The 19,905-nt window shown below is 42.4% G+C and overlaps 1 protein-coding gene across 2 annotated transcripts in view; it reads right to left on the reverse strand.

Moving 5' to 3' along the window:
* nkd2b (NKD inhibitor of WNT signaling pathway 2b) overlaps nt 1-19,905 on the reverse strand; it is a 31,723-nt gene extending 11,818 nt beyond the window's left edge. For both annotated transcript variants that reach the window (XM_050046963.1, XM_050046964.1), the window contains exons 1-3: nt 19,609-19,905; nt 19,476-19,502; nt 19,279-19,370 (exon numbers count right to left, since the gene is read on the reverse strand). In XM_050046963.1, the coding sequence (XP_049902920.1) occupies nt 19,279-19,370; nt 19,476-19,502; nt 19,609-19,633 (144 nt within the window). In that variant the 5' untranslated portion in view covers nt 19,634-19,905. The remainder of the gene's footprint in view (nt 1-19,278; nt 19,371-19,475; nt 19,503-19,608) is intronic.

Raw genomic sequence — 19,905 nt, forward strand, 5'->3', positions numbered from 1 at the left:
ATCGTACCGTGCAGTTCTTTGTCCAAACCAGACCAACAGTCTCAGTTATTTCTTTGATTCAATGCCGAGAGTGTCTTGGGAGACAAACACTGTGCGGCAAACAGTGGGAGTTCTCCAGGATGTACACAGTTTCTAGAAATACAAAGTCACCTGGAACTGACACGGAGGGCGCCACAGGAAAGCCTTGACGACCACCAGCCAACCAGCATTCCCTCTCCTACCGGCCATAAATTGGGGATGATTGTGGGGTTCCCCGATGATGAAAATGGGGATTGAGTAGAATCAATATAAAGAAAGGAACACCAGTTCGTAAACAAACTGCATACTCTTCACCACAGAATGAAACTGGAGAGGGAGTGGGGCCATTGAGAAATAAAAGCCCTCCATTCCAGAAGAAACCAACCTGGCCTTGACTCAAAACCAGATGTGAGCGGTTACACTGAAGAGAGGCAGAGTAAAAGAGATGAGGGGTGGAGAGAAGGGGGAAGGGGCTGAAAATATGGGGAGCTAAAGAGCGAAGGCCAGTTGCACAACTTCTGTCTCTTCTCTTGCAAGACAGTAAAAGAACAATATGTTGGTCTCCTGGCGGGTGAACGGAAAGCTTTCTCTCCCTCTGGTTCATCAGGCGTCAGTTTTCAGTCCAAGTCGGGGTAATTATGGTGCTCAGAGTCAACAGAGCAGATTGGCCTCAGCTAGTATTGAGTAGCAATATTAAAACAAACAGCATATACTGCTGAGTTGGAGTTAGCCTGCCTAATAATGTCCATCATAATATAAACACAAGCTTAAAGGAGGTTTTAATGATTTGGTTTCTAACAGTGCGCTGTTGTCATGACTAAGCCAAGGACTCTCAATAAGGGTTTGGAGCATTTTCAAGTTCAGCCTCAACCTTACCTTTTCAATCCCTGCCATTACTAGACAGCTAAAATGTGCCTTTGTCCACTAATTAGGGTATGTATGTGCCCTGACATGTCTTTCTATGAATGGAAATGAGATCAGAGCAGAATGCCATCCTGTCATCTGGACCAGCCCCATGTGGCCAAGATGGCCCAGATATGGCCCTTTCAGGGTAGAGGGACTCTCTCTGAGGTCAAACAGGAGGCAAAACCTCTCCCTTGGCAGGACATGAATCACTGGGGCGAAGCCTCTTCGGTCCTAGTATAACAACAGCTGTGGGGAGAGATGAGCATGCTTGCCTGTCTATGTAAGAGCAGCACGTAAACCACTGAAAGTCACCCGCTCGCCTTCAATCAGGAGAGACTATCTCCTAAAGTCTGCATGCCCCTCCTCACCCTCTCACTGATCTTTCTCTCACTTTGATTATGACCTGCTGGACGGCATAAACAAAGATTAGCATCACTGGCTGACCACCCTGCATCTGTCACCGGTGCTGTAATCAGCTTGCCTTCATTAAAGTGGGCTTTGATAGGAGTCTGATGTAATGGAGTGCCCTCCTCTCAGCTGTCACACAGGCAGCTACTGTAGGGACTTGGAAACCATGTGCTTCATACCAGTGACTGGAATCGCACTCACGAATCTGGGTTAGGCAAATGTGTTGAATTATAGAGGTAGTAGATCATAATCCTGTTAATGTATTTGATCAGTTACTGGAAAGAGAGAAACACAGAGTGGCTGTCATGGTTCAGAAACACAAAAAACTGAAGTTTAAAATGTGTTGCCACACACATGATGATTGCACCACAGAGAGCATGCTGCTTTAATTCTGAGGTAACAGCGCTTGGTGGTGTAATGCAATAGTCTCTGCGTGGACTTAAATATGACCACTGTCATGTGTTTTATGCACTCAAACATTTAATGATCTGCTCTAACAAAAGTTTAGTCAAAGGTGTTCTTTTAGCAGTGAAAAATGTATACTTTATTTTGTTCTGGGATTTTAACAGGTAAAATCATATAAGTCTTTAGAGGTTCATGTCTCAAGTTTACATGTCATGATGAGGCATACTACTTATGAAAAATGAATTAAACTATTTTAACTTACTATGTAAAATAATAGCTTGGTTGCAATCACATGACTATTATGATGCGTGAAATTCAGATGGAGGGCAGAAGTGATAAATCCATTTACTGCGTGAATTAGAAATAGACGAACGTGACTACATTTAAGGGTTGGATGAATCAGCAGGCAGCAGGTATCATCAGAAAATTGAAACTGCTGTTGGTGTTGGATGTGATCAATACAACCCCCATAACTTGACCAATTTGCCCGGTGTGGACTTGATCGTCATTACAAATTACCCCCCTTCTCCACACCCCCTTACGTTACTAACATTACATGGCGAGCTATTAAAAGCGTTCAAGAGTCAACTATACTGTAACTATTTTGTGTGCAGTTGGATCCATAAGTGACATAACTGCTGTCTTTTTTTTTGACGGATGAGTACAATTGCTTGAGTATTATTTTATGTCTTTAATTTTTTAGCTCTGCATAATGGATGCTGATGTCAGGCTAACGCAACTAGCTAACGTAAAATGCTAGCTAACTTTATTTCTCTATTTTTTCAACTCTGCGTATGGATGCTAATGTCAAGCTAACATAACTAGCTAATGTGACTATCAAACATTAGCTAACATTATTTCTTTAATTTTTCAACTCTGCATATGGATGCTGATGTCAAGCTAACGTTACTAGCTAACGTAACTAGTAAACATTAGCTAAGTTTACCTACCAGGCCAACCGTTCCCACGGGTCCTGTGTAAAGTGTTAAAAATCTGGGTTGTGGCTAAAACATGGAGAAGTTGTCACAACACGTTGTAATAACCTAACTTTATTTCTTTATAATTTTTCAACTCTGCATATGGATGTACCATTGACATCAGGCTAACGTAACTAGCTAACGTAACTAGTAAACGTTAGCTGACTTTAGCCACTATTTTCAACCTACTAGGTCAATCATTCTCAAGGGTTTGGTGAAATGCCGTTAAAAATCTGGGTTGTATCTAAAAACACGGAGAAATTGTCACAACATTTTGTAACAGCATCCAACTTGAGGTGTGTTTAACACAACGCTTTAATGTTTGTGTTTGTAATCATTTGACTCTGCTCCTTCAGACTGAAAACGATCTACATCTGTCGCTGCTTCTCAGCAAATTATTTTTCTTTTTACTTCTCCCCTACATGTCCAACTATTTTCAGGATCGAAAGTGGCCTTCGTTTGTTTCCAATTTGATTGACTGGAAAGCCTGCAAATAGCACAAATTAGGCATTTGTGCAGCATTGGTAGTCTTTGCCCTCAGTGCACCAATTTGATATCATATGCAAAGAAGCTAATGGAAAAAAACTGCCACTTATGATTATATCCATATTTGACTGTATTAATCACTATTTTAATTAATCGATTAAACATTTAATCTAAAAAATGTCAGGAAATTGAGAAGAATGCCCGTCACAATTTCCCAGTGTCCAAGGTGACGTCTTTGAATATCTTTTTTTTTTGCATAACAGCCCAAAACACAGCAAATGTTTTGCTGAATATGCTAAGTAAACTATTTAAACAAGTGTTCCAACCAAGTTATTTATCAATTTATAATCATTTATATATTGCAGCACCAGACTTAAACTAGATGGGACATAAGAAATCAGGATTTCAAACACTCTTACAACTACACACACCCTGACAAACAAGAAAGAAGTGAGTGGACAAAGTGCCGGCATATCAAAGCCAGTGTGGGACAGGCGGTTAGACTCAAACAGGATGTTCCTCTGTTTCTGGCCTCCATGTGAAATTCTGTAAGCTCCCGCGCAGGCCCCTGGCTCTTAAGCCTGGCCAATGGGGAGCGCGCCCAGGCCGATAAAGCTGAGGGGATTTGTTCCACATTCCACAGGCCCTTTAAACAACACAGTGGATCTGAGAATGCCAGGTTGTGGGTGAGGTTGCTGCAACGCCAATCCCATTACAATCTGAAGCAACTCCACCACTAACGTGTAGGTACTCTCCACAAGTGTCAAGCTGAGCAGTATTCGAAACTGATCAGCTGTGATGATGACCTCGTGTAACCAGAGGATTAGTACAACACAAGTCTTCAAACTGGTTGTCAGTTACAGTCAACATGGCTTTGTGCACCTCTCCGCCTTGTCTGCTTCTACTGGGCGAAAAACCATTTCAACACAATCACTCTCACCTGTAAGGGCGCTTTTTGTGTACTATAGTCAGTGTCAGATTACCAGCTGTCTGTTTTGTATTGAGACGTCAGTTATAATTGCTCTCACCTGTGAGATAACCACCGACACCACTGTTTTCACTGCTCGTGTTGTTAAGCTGAAAGGGATTTGAGTCACAGCTTTGAAAACCAGGCCTGGCAGTTCATAGGGGCGAGGCTCTGTGGTTGGAGGCTGGTGGAACTACAGGCGTTACAGTGCTCCTGTGGGTGACTGAGAAATGTAAACAAACCATGCTGGGGAAGGACAGCTGCGCGCCAGTGTGGAAGAGCAGCAACACTGGCCAAGCTTTATATGTAGAGTGGTTCCCAAAATGTTCTGTCTGATGTACCTCCACAGCCAAATCAGATGAGCTCAAGTACCTCTTCATCAACACACGTCTTGTGCCAAATATGTTCTTATGAATGGATTATAAGGTAAATGGAATAAAAAATCAAATTGTCAGTGTGTAGGTTGCTTTAGTAAAGCTTGGATTTGTACTGCTGGTGGTAGATGCTCAAACATTTATCAGTTAAGTTTAATTATTTCAACTGTGTACCCATAAGTTTTAGCCAGGGTCTGAACAGTGAAGCCGAAGCAGAAGTGCCTTAAACATGCATTCTTATTAACAGCCAGCAGAAATGACCTTAAGTCTAACTTGATTTATCACCTCATTAAACTTTTTTTCTAGTGAGCTTATGGTCTCCATTGCTAGTTTCATGTCTCCTCCAACACAACACGATGTTTATTTTGTAAATTATGGTCCCATTTAGAGTAAAAAAGACGTGAAAGCAGGGTATACTTTAGAGCTTGGCTACATTTTCACGGACTACTCACTGCCATAGTGGTGTCCTCGGGTTCACAGTTGGATCTACCCCCATCTCCTCCAAAGCTCCACCCTCTAAATTAAACAAGGTCACTTTTGGCTTCAAAAATCCAAGATGGCAACAGCCAATTTGCCAAACTCGAGGTTTCAAATTGGTAATCCACAAACCACTGGGTAACGTCACGGTGACTACGTCCACTTCTTTTACAGTCTAAGGCAGTGGTTCCCAGCTGGTGGGTCACGGTCCAAAAGCTGGTGGGTCACGGTCCAAAAGCTGGTGGCAGGTCAATTCTGTTTGGGCCGTGACTCGCTAACATGTAAAAAACACACTTTATTTTAAAGTACAGTGAATTTCCGGCACAGAGCTTTTATTATTAGCTAAGTGCTGTTTACTGCTGTGGAGTGAGTGACTAAAGGACAACTACTTGACAGAGACAGCAAACTAGCTTGATAACATGTCCAATTGCAAGTATGGTGCTGAATGTATTAAGCCGTGTGGACCTAATGACTAAGGAGAAATCTGGGCCCCATGGCTGGACCAGTTGAGAACCACTGGTCTAAGGTCTTACCTAACCATTTCAAATGTTTATTGATTACTTTTAGCTAAGTATCTTAATGTTTTATCCATGCATTTAGCTAAAAATCAACACTACTTCAAAAATGTATATCTTTATTCATATTCACTATTTCATGTATCTATTACTTTTAACATGTTAGCTGCACATTTCAACTTTGCTTGCTTGTTGGCTTGTTTTCACTCTCTGTAAATTGCAACACGTTGTGACACCTGGCTCAGGTTGATAAGCAATTTAAACATTTAATTTGCTAAAGAGCCACACCCATTTTTACTCATATCGGCTGTTTATTTTCCTCTTTAACACAAACGTGTACATATTCTATCCAATCAACTACAAATTTTAATTTGTATTTGAGTTAGTTGAATTTACCTGAGTAGATTGAGCTTTTCACATAACCATTAGAAAACGCGTACTACCTGGGAATCACCGCAGTACATACTTGAATGATGCTGTCAGTCTAATCCACAATGACTTTTTGGCTGCTCACTTAAACCTGAGGTACTCCTCCTGCTGTTAAGGGCTTCTGGGCTGGTGGATGAGCTGCCTGCTGGTTTCCTGAACATGTCTTCCAGCAGGATAAGAACAGGTTCAGGGTCAAAACCACGGCTCTACCGTCCACTAGTTACTGCTCCCTATGGGTAACTTACACAGAGAAGTACGGATCCGTATGACTGACCACGATAAGAGGAGCTTTTGCAGCCGTGACCAATCAGCTGGTAATGTAGCATGAACTCTCAACACGTCCATCTGCGCGGCATACTGGGCAAACAGAGACGGGCGGCTGTTGTACTGTACTATTATTGCATTCAGCCCTCAGGGAGAATCAGGCTTGTCGGTCACAGGCCGCCAAAATACAGAGTTCAGTGCAGTAGGATGCAACAAATAACCAAGGTAGACAGGCAAGCTCACAGGCAGAGCCCCTAATAACTCATCTGCTATAGCCTAACTATTCTCAATGGCACTTGCCAAACCTCAGGTCCCAGGAGACACCGCTTGTTTGCATAATTGATACTGTTCCTCCTTACTATAAAATATTTAAGGCTTTGGATGAAAAATGTCTTGGCTTTGCAGACTGCTGCTCAGTTTCTGACACTAAATATCTTAAATCTGACATGAAGAGAAAAAAAGAGCTGCTGCATATTCAAAGTGGCTGAACCTCTTTTATCTGCGGTCTCGCTCTCTCTCTCTGTGTTGTTGTGTAACTCTCTGACTGTCTCCTGCAGCCGGTTGGGATTGCCAGTCTCAAAGACCACGAGAATTCTTGACACAGCAAGAACAGGCTTAATTCCAAGCTGTGAAGTTCCTCACAGTCCTGGAACTGGACAGTGGGTCATCCCAGGGTCAACACCAAGTGTTTTCCTGAGGATTCCTAAAAATACACTCCTGCTGGGTGCAGGAAGCAGAGGAGACTCCACGATATTCAGACGATGTGAAGGAAGCCTGGACATATAAAATGGATCACTGCCAAAGGGCCACTGCCTGTAATGCTTTGGCATATGAGATGCAACTTCCCGTGAAAAAAGGGACAAAGTTGAAAGCTGAAGATGAACAGATGAAAAAAAAAAGTAGCACATGGGCCAATTACTGGAGCTCCAAAATCATGCAAAGCTCATTCATATTTTTGTTGAATTATTCTCAAAGAAAATTACTGGTCGAAAAAAAAAGAAAAAGGATGAGGGTATGCTTATGATGAATTACTTTTGAGAATTTAGCTACAAGACAAGAATTTTAAAGCCGCATGGTGCAAACCATGAATTATAATTTTTATTTGTGACACATCACAGACACGGAAATATGTCACGCAGAGATTTTGAGGCCACGGTCGGCGAGACTGCAACATCTGTGCTTCTTCCTTTTGGACCGAAGCTGCCATGTGTGCACTTTAGTGACCTGACAGACTAGCTGTGTGTGTCTGAAACACTGTTCCCCAGTGTGAAATTCTGGAACGTAATTCATCCATGGCACAAGCAGAGATCAAAAGGCTATGGTGCAGAGGGCAGCTCAGCAGAGCGCACAGAGAACTGCTGCTTTCACAGCCATAATTACTGGAAACCAGGGCCGTGAGGCAATATGAAAGAGCACTTAAACATGAGCGGAGTTAGCTTAGCTTAGCTGCTTGTATATTCTTATCTTATCTCAGGTATAAAGCTACAAGTCTGATGGAGGCTTGCGCTCTATCACACAGCACGTCTGGAGGCAGTCCACTTAAGAGCACTAAGTGTGACACTTAACGTTTGATAAAAGTGCTTGAAAGACGTTTTATGCTTCAAAAAGCTGAAGAGGCTGATGTGCAATAACACCTTTAAAGCTATGAGATAATCAGGTGCTGCCAGGACAGAGTAGTGCTCAAAGCCGAGCACATGACACTGGGGGTAAAAGTTCAGATATTCTGATACACTGGCATTCTTGAAGCGATAGGATCAGTCAGCCCCTATCAACATGAAGAAGTAGGTGCTGCTTATAGAGAAAGACCTTGGAGAGGACGCCCATATCAAAGAACGTTGCTATATTTATTTATTGGCAAATCTGCTGCTTAAATCGTCACTGTTGCTGCAAACTTTCAAAGGCAGATTTTCTATGTGCTAAAGGTCTTACTTTCTGACACTGTTTTAGCACATTTGGTACACTGTAAGCTTTTTGTAAAGCTACCTACAACAAAAGTCACCCAGCAGCAATATCATGAAATAAAATCCTGATTTAGAAGAGAGCGTTTTTCTTAGTGAAGCACCTCCTACAAGCAGATGGTGTCTTTGAAAGGCTCTCAGTGAGGGGGGCAGGCATCTCAAGGAGAACTGCTGTTTATTTGAAATGAGCCTTTAGGTAAACAAGTTACATGGCACACACAGGGCCAGGTCAGCTTTTGAAGTGGACGGGGCTCAGGAAAGAAATGGGTGGGGGAAGAAAAGAAGGCTGCCTTCAGAGGAAATGAGAACAGTGGCCTCTTTCAGCACCGTTTCATCCTCTCCCTCCCTTTTTGTCACATATAGAAAAAGTACAAAAGGTGCTTCAGTGTATAAATACACCAACGCAGACTGTTAGAGCCGCTGTTTTCATATTTCTCCTCAACAATCACTCTGCAGTCATTCCTTCCCGAATTTAATTCCCCAGAAAAATTACCACCCATGACAAAAATAAACCACTTCCTTTTAATGGAGACCCATTGAGGGTTTTGATGACGGGAACAGGTTTGTGTAACAAAAGCAAGTTTGCAGCCATTCCCCATTGGAGAGGAATGTGATGTGCAGAAGGACGGGCCAGGCCTGTGCTGTCTGCAGTGCCTGGATCCAAGCTTTGAAGCTGCTAGTGTGTTTCAACAGCTAACCACTTTCAGATGGGACTGTGGCGTTTTATGAGCTGAGTAATAGCGATACCTACACATGTGCAGGCTTGGGGTCCCAAAGAGGGGGAGGCTCAGCTCAGAGCAGAGGAGAAAGATGCCTAACTCCTCGGGGGTCTGGGTTTGGGTGTGTTTGATAAATGTTGTGCTATGGCATTCTGTATATGAAACTGGAGGACAGGAAGATGGATGTCGTGTAAAATTTGTTCACCTATGAGCAAAGTTCTGCCATAAATTCCACATTTTTGTGTTGTCAGAATGAACTTCAGGTATTGATGCCTTGTATGGAATAAACACTTGAATCTGAGCAATGCTCCTAAATCTCACATGGGACACCTGGAGCATAAACCATGAGCATAACACCTTTGCAGAATGCTTGATCTTCATGTAAAGAAAACTTAGGAAAGTAGAGGCCTTAAACAGCACAATATCACAACAATGAGCAACAATGCCAGCAGCTCTGAGTGCCCTCTGTCCACTGTGCTTTTTTTTTTTTTTTTTTTTTTAGCATACAGGAAGCCAGGGTTTGTGGTGTGTGGTGTTTCACTCTCCAGTCGCGAACCTAGCAGGGCATCAGGTTCAGGAATGTGGAGCAAGAACGCAGTTTCGAAGCATTCAGGGGTGACTCTGACTGCTTTTAATACAAGAACAACAAAGAAAGTGGATGTAATCCACCAAAGGGCCAAAAGACGATGCATGCAGCATCACAACATAAGAAGTGTTGATGAAAACACAAAGGTCCGACTCAATTTTTAACACATTTTGGAGATTATATGTCCTCTGAAAAATGTTGGTTCTGCCGCGTGGGTTTAGGTGCTTTATAGCACTGCTGTGACACCCAAAACTTTTTAAGCCCCTCTATGGTTCTTTAGAGGTTCTCCGCTGGTTCTGTCACCCATAAAATAAAATAAACTAAGCTGAAGAGCAGGTGGAGAACCTTTTAAGCCCCTGTATTGTTCTCTAGAGGTTCTCCACTGGTTTGTTTGTTTGCTTAGTTTAATTTAATTTACTGAGGAAAGAATACAACACTACTTTAAAATGCCATACAAACAGTAACCCTTCTTACACAGAGATCACTCTTTAGGGCTGCTACAAAGCCCCTTCTTTATGCCTCCTTTGCATTTTCACAAAGAACCAAACGACGGCAGCATCATTCAGCTCCAGTGTGTGATTATACACTGCATCCCAGCCAAAAGAGACGTGATGGGCGTGACATGTAACAACAGCGTTGGCCTCTTGTGTGACATTTAACATACATGTCGGCAGCACTTTCTAAACAACAACAATGGCATAACATGTCAATCACAATCAACTACTGTCGGTTGATTTCGTCCTCTGCTAAGAGGGTAAGAATCTTCTTCTTTGAGTTAGCCACTAACTGCTAACAGCGGCTTTTTAACCTTGTGTGGTGGGTCACTGTAATACGTAATCAAAACGTCACACCTGTTCCACCTTTGGTCATGCCTTTCTGGTTTTACATTTTACACAGACCTCATTACGGGGCTGTTACTACCTCTGTTCCCTGCTAAGAGGCAAGACATCTCTGCCCCCCCTTTACGCTATCATACCTTACATACAGAACATTACACAATATTCCCGCCTTAACCAGGCAGTGTAAATATGGCTGGTGTATTTCCATTAGATAATACATTGAAGCAGTGACTTTAAACTTCTTGGCCCCATCTGCGCAACAAAAATTGCAGGTTTGAAAAGAGAACCTATTGTGTTCATCAGCAAGTATTTAGTCAGGGATTCTGAATCTTTAAAGGCAACATTTCATAAGAAATATGACAATCATTCATATTTTAAGTAAAATTATAATTTAGAAGCATATTGACTCCTCCATGGTATTATCTGTCATTACTCAAGGGCACCCAGGCTAATTTTAAAAACAATGAAGTGCTATATGGCACCTCTAATGGTTCTATATAGCACTATCTGACAAAGGTGCTAAGATGGGTGCCATATAACACCAAAATAGATTCCCCTGTGATTATGAACCAAACAGACATATTTGGGTTATGTTTACCACCATTTTTGTTGAGATTGTATGTATGTTTTTTTTCTTACGTGTACAACAAAAGTAGAGGTATCCATGCCAAGGATTTATGTACTAAGTCATTCATATCTATTAGGCTATTGTGCTGCACACTGCTATTTAGTTTCCCCTCTGTGCTTGTCTTGTGGAATATATGTCAGGTCAGCATCTGACCTTTGTGGAGACAATCTCAAGTTTCCACTGGCTGAATTCATAGGATAACAAACCCATGTCCAAAAGAGGAATCCCCTGTCCTCTTTAAACAAACAAGCGAAACCTCAGTCTCCCTTTCAATCTGCAAATATTTAAAGCAACAAAATATTGAGCAAACATAGATCTGCAATGCCTCTTCTGATAATGTTCCAGTTATACACTGACGCTTTCTATGTCCTCCCTGAGCTCCGCACATGCACTCTACGCTCACTGAGGATGTAGTTTAAACAATGTATTCAATTAACAATGACTATAATGATAGCATATAATAACACCACCAACAACCATAACTGAAAAAATATGATATTCCCCCGGCTGCTCTAAGGCTTGCAAAATGAAGTCCACTTGGAAAAGAGCTAAAGCTTTCTAAGGGGGAACAGGGGTTTATGTGGAAACATACCTTACACACTAAAATGTAATAACCTTTGAGTCTCCCGGTGTTTTACTTGGCTGGGAGAAGCATAAGATCAAACACAGACTTGGATCCAGCAGCCTTTGCCAAAAATGTCAGCGCTAAGCACTGGGCTCCAGCTTCAGGTATTTTCTTTCCCCTGGCAGGGAGCGAGAGCAAAGACACAGACCAGTGTTAACCCTAGGCGGGGCTGCCCCAAACAGCCACCAGCACTCTAACCATGAAGGGGAAGTGAGGTCTCCCTGCTGTCATCACTGACCATGCACGTCTAGGTCATGTCGTGTCACTGAAAACCTGGGAGGGGCTCCACTCAGGAAGTTAAGATATTCACATATAATTGCATGCTTGGTGGCTTGCTGCAATCTGCGCCTGTGCTGATCTCTCTGAAGTGCTCAATCAGATAACTCATAAATATCATGAAAAGCAGTGACAAGAAGCGACTTCAAAGCAGCGATGATGGGAGGGAGATAGCTCCAAAGGCGACAGAGCTTCATTCCATATGTCTGCAGATAAGAGCTCCACTAATGAAGGAAGCGACTGTCATTTCTCTTGTCTAAATATATACTATTCTCTTTGGAGCTGTAAGAGAAATCTACATTCATGTACCAATATGCCATGTGGATAAAATGCTGTTGTGTGTTATATGTATTTTGATACGCCTATTCTTTTATGATACCCTTGGCAAAACAGGCATTTATATGCTATATAACATGCTTATATTATTGACTGATATCACTGTCATGTCTGTACAGTAAATATGAAGCTAAGGCCAGGACCTGGTAAGCTAAGCTTTGCACTAAGACCATAAACAGGGGAAAACAGTTGACTGACTCTGTCGAAGGTAACAAAAATTTACATGTCACATCTCTTTTTCGGGGACTATTTTTTAGCAGGACATGTGACTTCCCAACCAAACAAGATGTAACGTGATAAGTAATGATCTTGACATGCATCGGTGGGGGTGTGTTGTTTCATAATGTTTTGAAGATAGCGAGGTAAACAGTGGAAATACAGTGATCACAGTAATCCACCAGGAATGTTATCTTGCATGTTTGTGATTGGCTAATTCAGAACTTTGCCAAATGGCGCTGCATTGCATCAAATCTTGAGCCAAGTTCAACTTTTTCTTTTGGGCAACCCTGCATTTTTCGTTTTGTTTTGTTTTGCTGGAGGGCACTACTTTGGCAACCCGGCTGCACCACCGGACTGGATCCATTCACATGAATGAGAGAGCTGTGTTTTTTCAGACTGTTGGTCTGAATGTGGCCTTAAGGTGCTCTCAGACAGTGGCAACCACTCGCTGTCTGAAAGCACCTTTAGATGTGCTTGTAGGTGGTTTGTAGTCAGGTTAGCCGTTTCCAATCTTTACGCTAAGATAAGCTGCTGGCTGTAGCTTCATATTTGTCTGTACAGATATAAGAGTGGTATCAATCTTCTAATCTGATCTAACTCAGAGAGAAGGATGCAAGAGAGGGAAATAAACATACTTTCCAAATGTTTAACTCTCTAGATTACCAACTGGATAAAATAGGTGACATCAGTTTCTCTGAGTGGCCATTAGGGACCCAGATCTGAGTACACTTGACCCCAAAGACCAGTTGCTGATTAGTGTACGATAACCAATTCGTGGTATGCTGATCTGTGCCCAGTTCCACTTGAAAAGGTTTTCCCGAGTATGGTTGATGTGTTCTTCAGAATGGTACTTGTAAACACCAACTGCACCAAAACACACGTGGACTGCTATTTAGGGCCACTAAAAGGAGTTTTTGTCAGGTTATGCAACAGTCTCAATTCAATACTGATGCCTCTATATCAGAGGGCAGCACAGCCTGCTGCAGACAGACCCAGAACCGGGTTCTCTGTTGCCTTCGACCTCCAGTTGGAGCTCCGACAAGAGGTGGAGAGCTCTGTGCCTGACAGTAGTAGCAGCACCTCCTCTGGCTAGAAGTAGAGCTTCGCCTCGCTGCTACGCTGGTCCCCACTGATGGCAGCTCTTAGGGCAGCAGTGTCAGTCTGCGGCACCCTTTTCTTTGCTGTAGCACCAGAAAAATGTCACGTAGATGATGGCTGCAGTGTACTTGGGTACAGGACAGCATTAATCGTGAAAGCTGAACGGCAGGATAGTGGACAGGATTGGCAATTGTACCTCGGCACAGTACGAATTAATGGTACGTAATATGAAAATGCGTGTAAAAAATTTGATAATTGTAAGCGCAAATTTGTTTGGTAAAATGCATCACTACAGCACAATAAAAATCAAAATATTATGATACTAAAGGTGGCCTCGGGATTTATCCTAAACTCAGGCCCTGTGTAAAAATGTAATTTGGACCCAAAAATCAAAGGGGTGGGAGGGTTAATGGGGGCCCACGGTTCATTTTATCCCAGACGCCTCCTGATAAATAAATCCAGCCCAGGTTTGTGCTGACGGATTGTGAGCCAATGTGTGATGACTCAGATTCTTCCTGATGCCCAGAGAGAGGCCTTGCTCCCTTCATGAGTGCAGGTCACAGGGGAATTAGGGTGAAAGTGAGCAAACTCCTTCAAAGTACTTCAGGCCGTATAAATATCCTCAGAAAAATAAACATTTAATCTGCCTGCAGTGTTTCTAATGTCTTTCTCCATTAGGGCCCAGGCCACACAAACCACTCTCTGCCTCTCACTCAGTCATTCACTTGCAAACACAGACAGACTGAGAGGGACTCGACCTCTGACTCACAGGCGAAGCCATGTGGTGATACGCACTCAAACACTCCAACATGAAAGAACGGCTAAAACTAGCATCTCGCACTTGTGACGAGTGTCAGAGCCAACCAGGTGATGATGTTTACGCTGACAGAGAGATGAATGTTTGTTCTGGACAAATGGCAGCCAACGTAGAAAGAAGAGGCCCAAGAGAGCGGTGTGATTTGGTAAGGTGAGATCAATGGTCAGCTCCTGCCTCCCCCCCCCAGACAATGCAAGGGACAAGGCGGATGAGTCTCTCCATTACTCCCCTTCCCCCACTACCTTAAAACCCCTCAAATATCTCCCCCATGAAAAAAAAACACCCTTAAACCCCCCAATTCCTCCTCCTCCTCTTTTCCTCTTCCCCACCACCCCCCTCCCACCACAGCCCCTCTCCCTGCTCCAGGATTTTGCTGTACAAACCAGGAACAGATGTCTGCCGGGGCCGTGCTGAAAGACCCCGCTGTTCTGGATGCCAGCCACATGCTTTTCATTCAGAGATGAAGGCTCACAGCTCGCCTTCTTGTGAAGCCAATTTCCAAAAAAAAGAAAAAAAAGAAGGGGTGGAAAAAAACAAACTCTCCAAATGCCTTCAAGTCCCTTCAAAAGCAGTACATATATGAGCACACCTTTTTGTCTCCTCTCCACCATGTAGGCTATTGCACCCTGGTAGTGCCGCATCAGGGATGGGCTTTTTGTAGTCATTTGTGTTCATAAGATAGGCAGAAGGGAAAAGTCATGAGATGTTGCTGACGGGATATTTCTTAAAAGAAATCTTCAAGTAGTTGCAGGAACTCCAGGATTGTATCCACTGCACACAACTCAAAAACAGATATGACCTCAGTTTTAAACTTGCACTGAAAAATAAAATGTCATTTAGGGCCACAGCCTTAAGATTACACAGATATCCCAGCCTCAGCTCCAAATCAAATACTGCTAACTCAAAATGAACATGGTGACTAGAAGATATCCCCAAATGCCCAGCAGCGAAAACTGTCCAAACAAAACATCCATTTTGAGCAGAATCGCCAAATGAGGATTTTTATATAAGGGGAAAGTCTTATTCACAGATTCCAAATGAATGTTAAAAAAACATTAGCTTACAATTAGTTGAGTGAGCTGCTTGGGAACTCTGCTCTTAAACTAAATTTATTATTGAGGGGTGAGTGCTGTGTAACTCTCCGCAAGTCAAAATAAATTTGCGTCTCAGCCCTTTTGGCACTTCGTCGCATCCAGCCGAATCCCTAACCGAGCCTTTTTAACTTCAAGTGTGATATTATTAACCTTTCAAAGTGGAATAATAAAGGTCTTTGTTGTGGAATTTAAAATGTTGACACACTCCCTCTTCACAGGCCAAGTCTGTGGGAAGCTTTGAGACAAAAGATGGTGCTGAAAGGCTGAATTAGCCTGTCATTATTTGGGCATCCAAGCATGTCTGTTTGAAGCTCCAAAATGAAGCACTGTGGTTGTGTGTGTGTGTGTGTGTGTGTGTGTGTGTGTGTGTGTGTGAGGGTCTGGACTGTTGATGTGTTGATGTTTCCAGAGGTGAAACACAGTGAACCTTCACAGAGCTCTTCCACTAACGAACGCAGGTTTGGATAAGTACAGAGTTTGGAGTTTTTTATATATTTTATATATTCAATAACCGCAGACTAGACTCATTTTTGGAGGGTGAGGTGGACGATTATCCTTGGACTCCCACTTTGATCTCACCTGTAATATTTCTATATTACACCAGGTGCTTGGATGGGAAAGACGTGTCTCAAGCACCTGCAGAGAAATGTCAAAAAGCGTGATGACTGTAGCCAGGATGAGCCAAGTCATCCTGCTGAATCACGCTCTCTTTGTCAGCTAATACCACTCTTAAAGGAGCATATAGGGTTACATACTGACGGCAACAAGCCAGCTGCAATCTTGAATCACAGTTTGCAGGAATATCAATATTTAAACAGGTCTTTGCACCCTTTGATCTTTTGTTATTTCTCGCCAAAGCGCTGCAAAGCATTCACAGTTTGCTGAATAGAAATGACTGCTTCACTGAGGAGATTCACAGGTTTACACAAACTGATGTTAGCGCTTGTTTTTTTTCTTCTCCTGGTCGTACTCCATCCTTCAGCCCATCCCCCAGGACAGGGCAGGGGGATAGAGGGGTGAGGGTTCGGAGGCTCCACTGATATCAGAGCCCTTTTATAACTCCCAGCTCTGTGCTTTGAAGTCGCAGCCAGACAGCTCAGGAATCCTACTCCCCCATTTGACAATGAGGAGGGGGATGGTCAGAGCTAAACAGCGTGTTTGGCCAATCTCCTCCTGTACAAAATCATAAGTAATTTCAACTGTCCCTGCTGCTCATCAACCAGGACCAGTTGGTGAAACCAGAGAGCTATATGAGGCGAAAATGTGACTGAAATCATCTAACAACTTGAAATCCTCTTAAAAAAATGATATAATTACTGCCATTTTCTATTTGACCTGGACTTGTTTAATCATGGTCTAAACCCCAGACATCTAAGAACTCGTAATCCAATAATTATATCTGGAAATGTGACAATGTAATCCGATCCTTGAGAGGTATTAATTAACAGTATGCAGGATCAGAAGAGGAAATGGCGTTACCATCTTGCAGCAGAGATAAATTCTATCTGTGCTGAAAGTCTGTAGGATGGGAAACTATACGGCAAGAGAAACATCCCCGGGGACATCATCCATCTTTACATTAATGTAAGCATAGGCTGATTTCAAACAGCGTGAACAGATCTGTCACTGTATACGAGCAGGCTGTCACATATTGCCTCTGTATCTAATGTATACTTATAGTATCAGTTTCACTCATGATACTGAATTGTTTGGCATTTGATACTTTGCGTTAGAGCTGCAACTAATCAATATGTTCATTATCAGTTAATCTGCACATTATTTTAACATTAATGAATCATGGGTGTTAATTTCGGGGGGGAGCAGAGGACACACCCCTTAATATTTAGAATATGTGAGTTTGTCACCGCCAATAAAAAACGTAGTAGCAGAGGGCTTTGATTTTGACAAAATTAAAGATAATCCCACCATATATTGATGCAGAAAAGACACAAATTCGTGCATAAAATTCACCAGAATGCAGGAAATTAAGTGTTTAACGCTCAAAATTTTCAGGAGGAGTTTCATATTTGTGAAACAAAATCAATGCCCTTGTAATCAAGTATTGTTTGGTTTATAAAATGCCAGAAAATTCTGAAATAAAAACCCAATACCATTTCCCAAAGCCCAAAATTGCTTGTTTTATGCAACCAACAGTCCAAAATCCAAAGATATGTCCCATTAGACAAATAAAAAGCATCAAATTCTCACGACTGAGAAGCTAAAAATACAAAATGTTTGCATTTTTTGCTTGAAAAATGACCTAAATGATGTATCAATTAATTATTAACCAAGTATTTCTCAAAACATTTTCAATTAAAGAAGTTATCATTTCAGCTCTACTTAGTATCATGCTTTGGGTTTTGTTACATCCAGCACAAAAAATATGTAAAACATACAGCCTGTATGATATGGCAAAAAGAACACTGCAGGAGTAAGTGGAAATGCAAATAAAATGTCATTATGATGTTATTTTCTGCCTTAAAAAGCATTACTTGCTATTTCCTTTGCAATATTTTACCCTCAGTACATATCAAGACCAGGATGTCACAGATGTGAGTGCATTTACCTTGGTCCACCTCCTCTAAACCAATCCCAAATTAGTCTCAAAGCAAAGCAAACAGGAAGAGTAATGGGCTGGTTAGCTAAATGCTGATAGTTATCCAGTTCTGGTCTGTGAAGGAGCCTCTAATGTAACCAACTAATGACACAAAATAAATCAGGTTGCCTGACTTTGATAGAAGCGAGGGTGGGACCCACCTACTAATAAGTGCCAAGCTCAAGCCTTTGGTGGTTTTCCTTGAGGGGAGTGTGAACTCAGACTCCTCTGAAGCAGAGTAAAGTTCTCTTTTAATTTGCCATGAGTGGGCGGTTTATAGCCCTGATATAATCCATAACTCTTCCACTATTACAGCCACCCACCTCACAAGATTGTCAGTACCTCTGTGTGAACTTCTCGCAGTGTTCTGTCTGCGAGCGCGGGACTCTTGTACCCCTCAAAAAACGACACACTAATTGAAGTGATGTAATGTTATGCTACGGAGGGCTGCCCACTGGGAGCTGCACTAGAATGGGAGGCATTGAGGAAAAAGACACAGCCCTGAGTCATGATGCCAGCAGCCACAAGAGCAAACGTTATATCCCTCAGTCTGAGAAACGACTACCTTTCCATCCAGCCTGTGTGTGTCTCTCAGTGTGTGTGTGTGTATATATGTGTGTGCAGCTTTGCCAAGCCGCTTCACACACGGGGCTCATGGCTGTCATAACCCATCCAGTGATTCTGGCAGGGGAATAACCGCTGCAGTGTTGTGCCGGAGCCAGACATGACAGAAAGAACAACAAGCCTACAACTTTGCAAAGACATCGGCGTGTCTTCACACATGCTTATGAATACAGTTTGCCTTCCCCTCAAGTCAAGATGTTCTCAGCTCATCTTTCAAGAAGAGGGAATGTAACAGCTTCAACCAGACAACTTTGAAGTGCTTGACAGGCTCATCTCATCAGCAAACACACACTCTCTCACACACACACACACACACCTGGCACACTCTTTTTCCAATAATGAATTAAGTTCATGTAAAAGTGAACATGAATGTTTCACATGCAGCTTGAAAAATGACACAGTAGCAGTCAACATTTTACAATTCAGACAGAACAGGATCAAAGAAATATCTTTGCCAACATAAACCATCTTTGATTTTATGGGCGCTCATTTTTGTGTAACTCTTGGAAATGCACGGAGTTAAGAATAAAAGCTTGCACACAGTCGGACTTGTCATTACGAGTAAACTTACTAGCCGTGCAGTCTTTTCATTTACTTGCAATGACTTAAAATTAAAGAGAAGATGAATGCCTTATACCTGCATGTTCTTCAGCTTCTGATCCGTCGCGCTGTACCTCTCACATTCCTCCATCCCTCTCCGGAGGAAAGCGTTTACAACAAAACTGTCTCCTGAGACACGGAGGAAACACACCGATCAGCACATACACACCTTAAACTCAACCTACTTTATCTTATTATCATAATTTATTAACCCTAATATAACAAAATCCTCACCTTCAGGGTTTTCTCTGCGCTTACACGCTTTATCAGAGAGAAGGATGCAAAACAGACAATCGTTAGTTTATTATAAGACTATAATAGAAATACTTTAACATGTTGTTATTCAGTGATGACAAACTTTTCTCACCATGTTTTGACTGAAGTTTTCCCATGCTCACGTCCCTCTCCCCCCCGGATCAATAAAGGTATACTCCGATATCGGACAAGGATAACGCAGTCACTGCTTCAGCATGGTCACATTGTGTTTGTTCTGCAGGAAGAAAACTCCAACTTCATCCAGAGGCAGGTAATAAAGTCGCGTGTTCATTGAAGCATCAGTTGTGCGCGTGCAGAGGCGAGATGAATCTGTGAATAATAAATGTAAAAGCTCTGTGGAGGAGACAGGGAAACACTCGCTGTCTGTCTCCAGACTTCTCTTCAGTCC

This window comes from Epinephelus moara, chromosome 6, assembly GCF_006386435.1.
Source record: "Epinephelus moara isolate mb chromosome 6, YSFRI_EMoa_1.0, whole genome shotgun sequence".
NCBI classification, from domain to species: Eukaryota; Metazoa; Chordata; class Actinopteri; order Perciformes; family Serranidae; genus Epinephelus; species Epinephelus moara.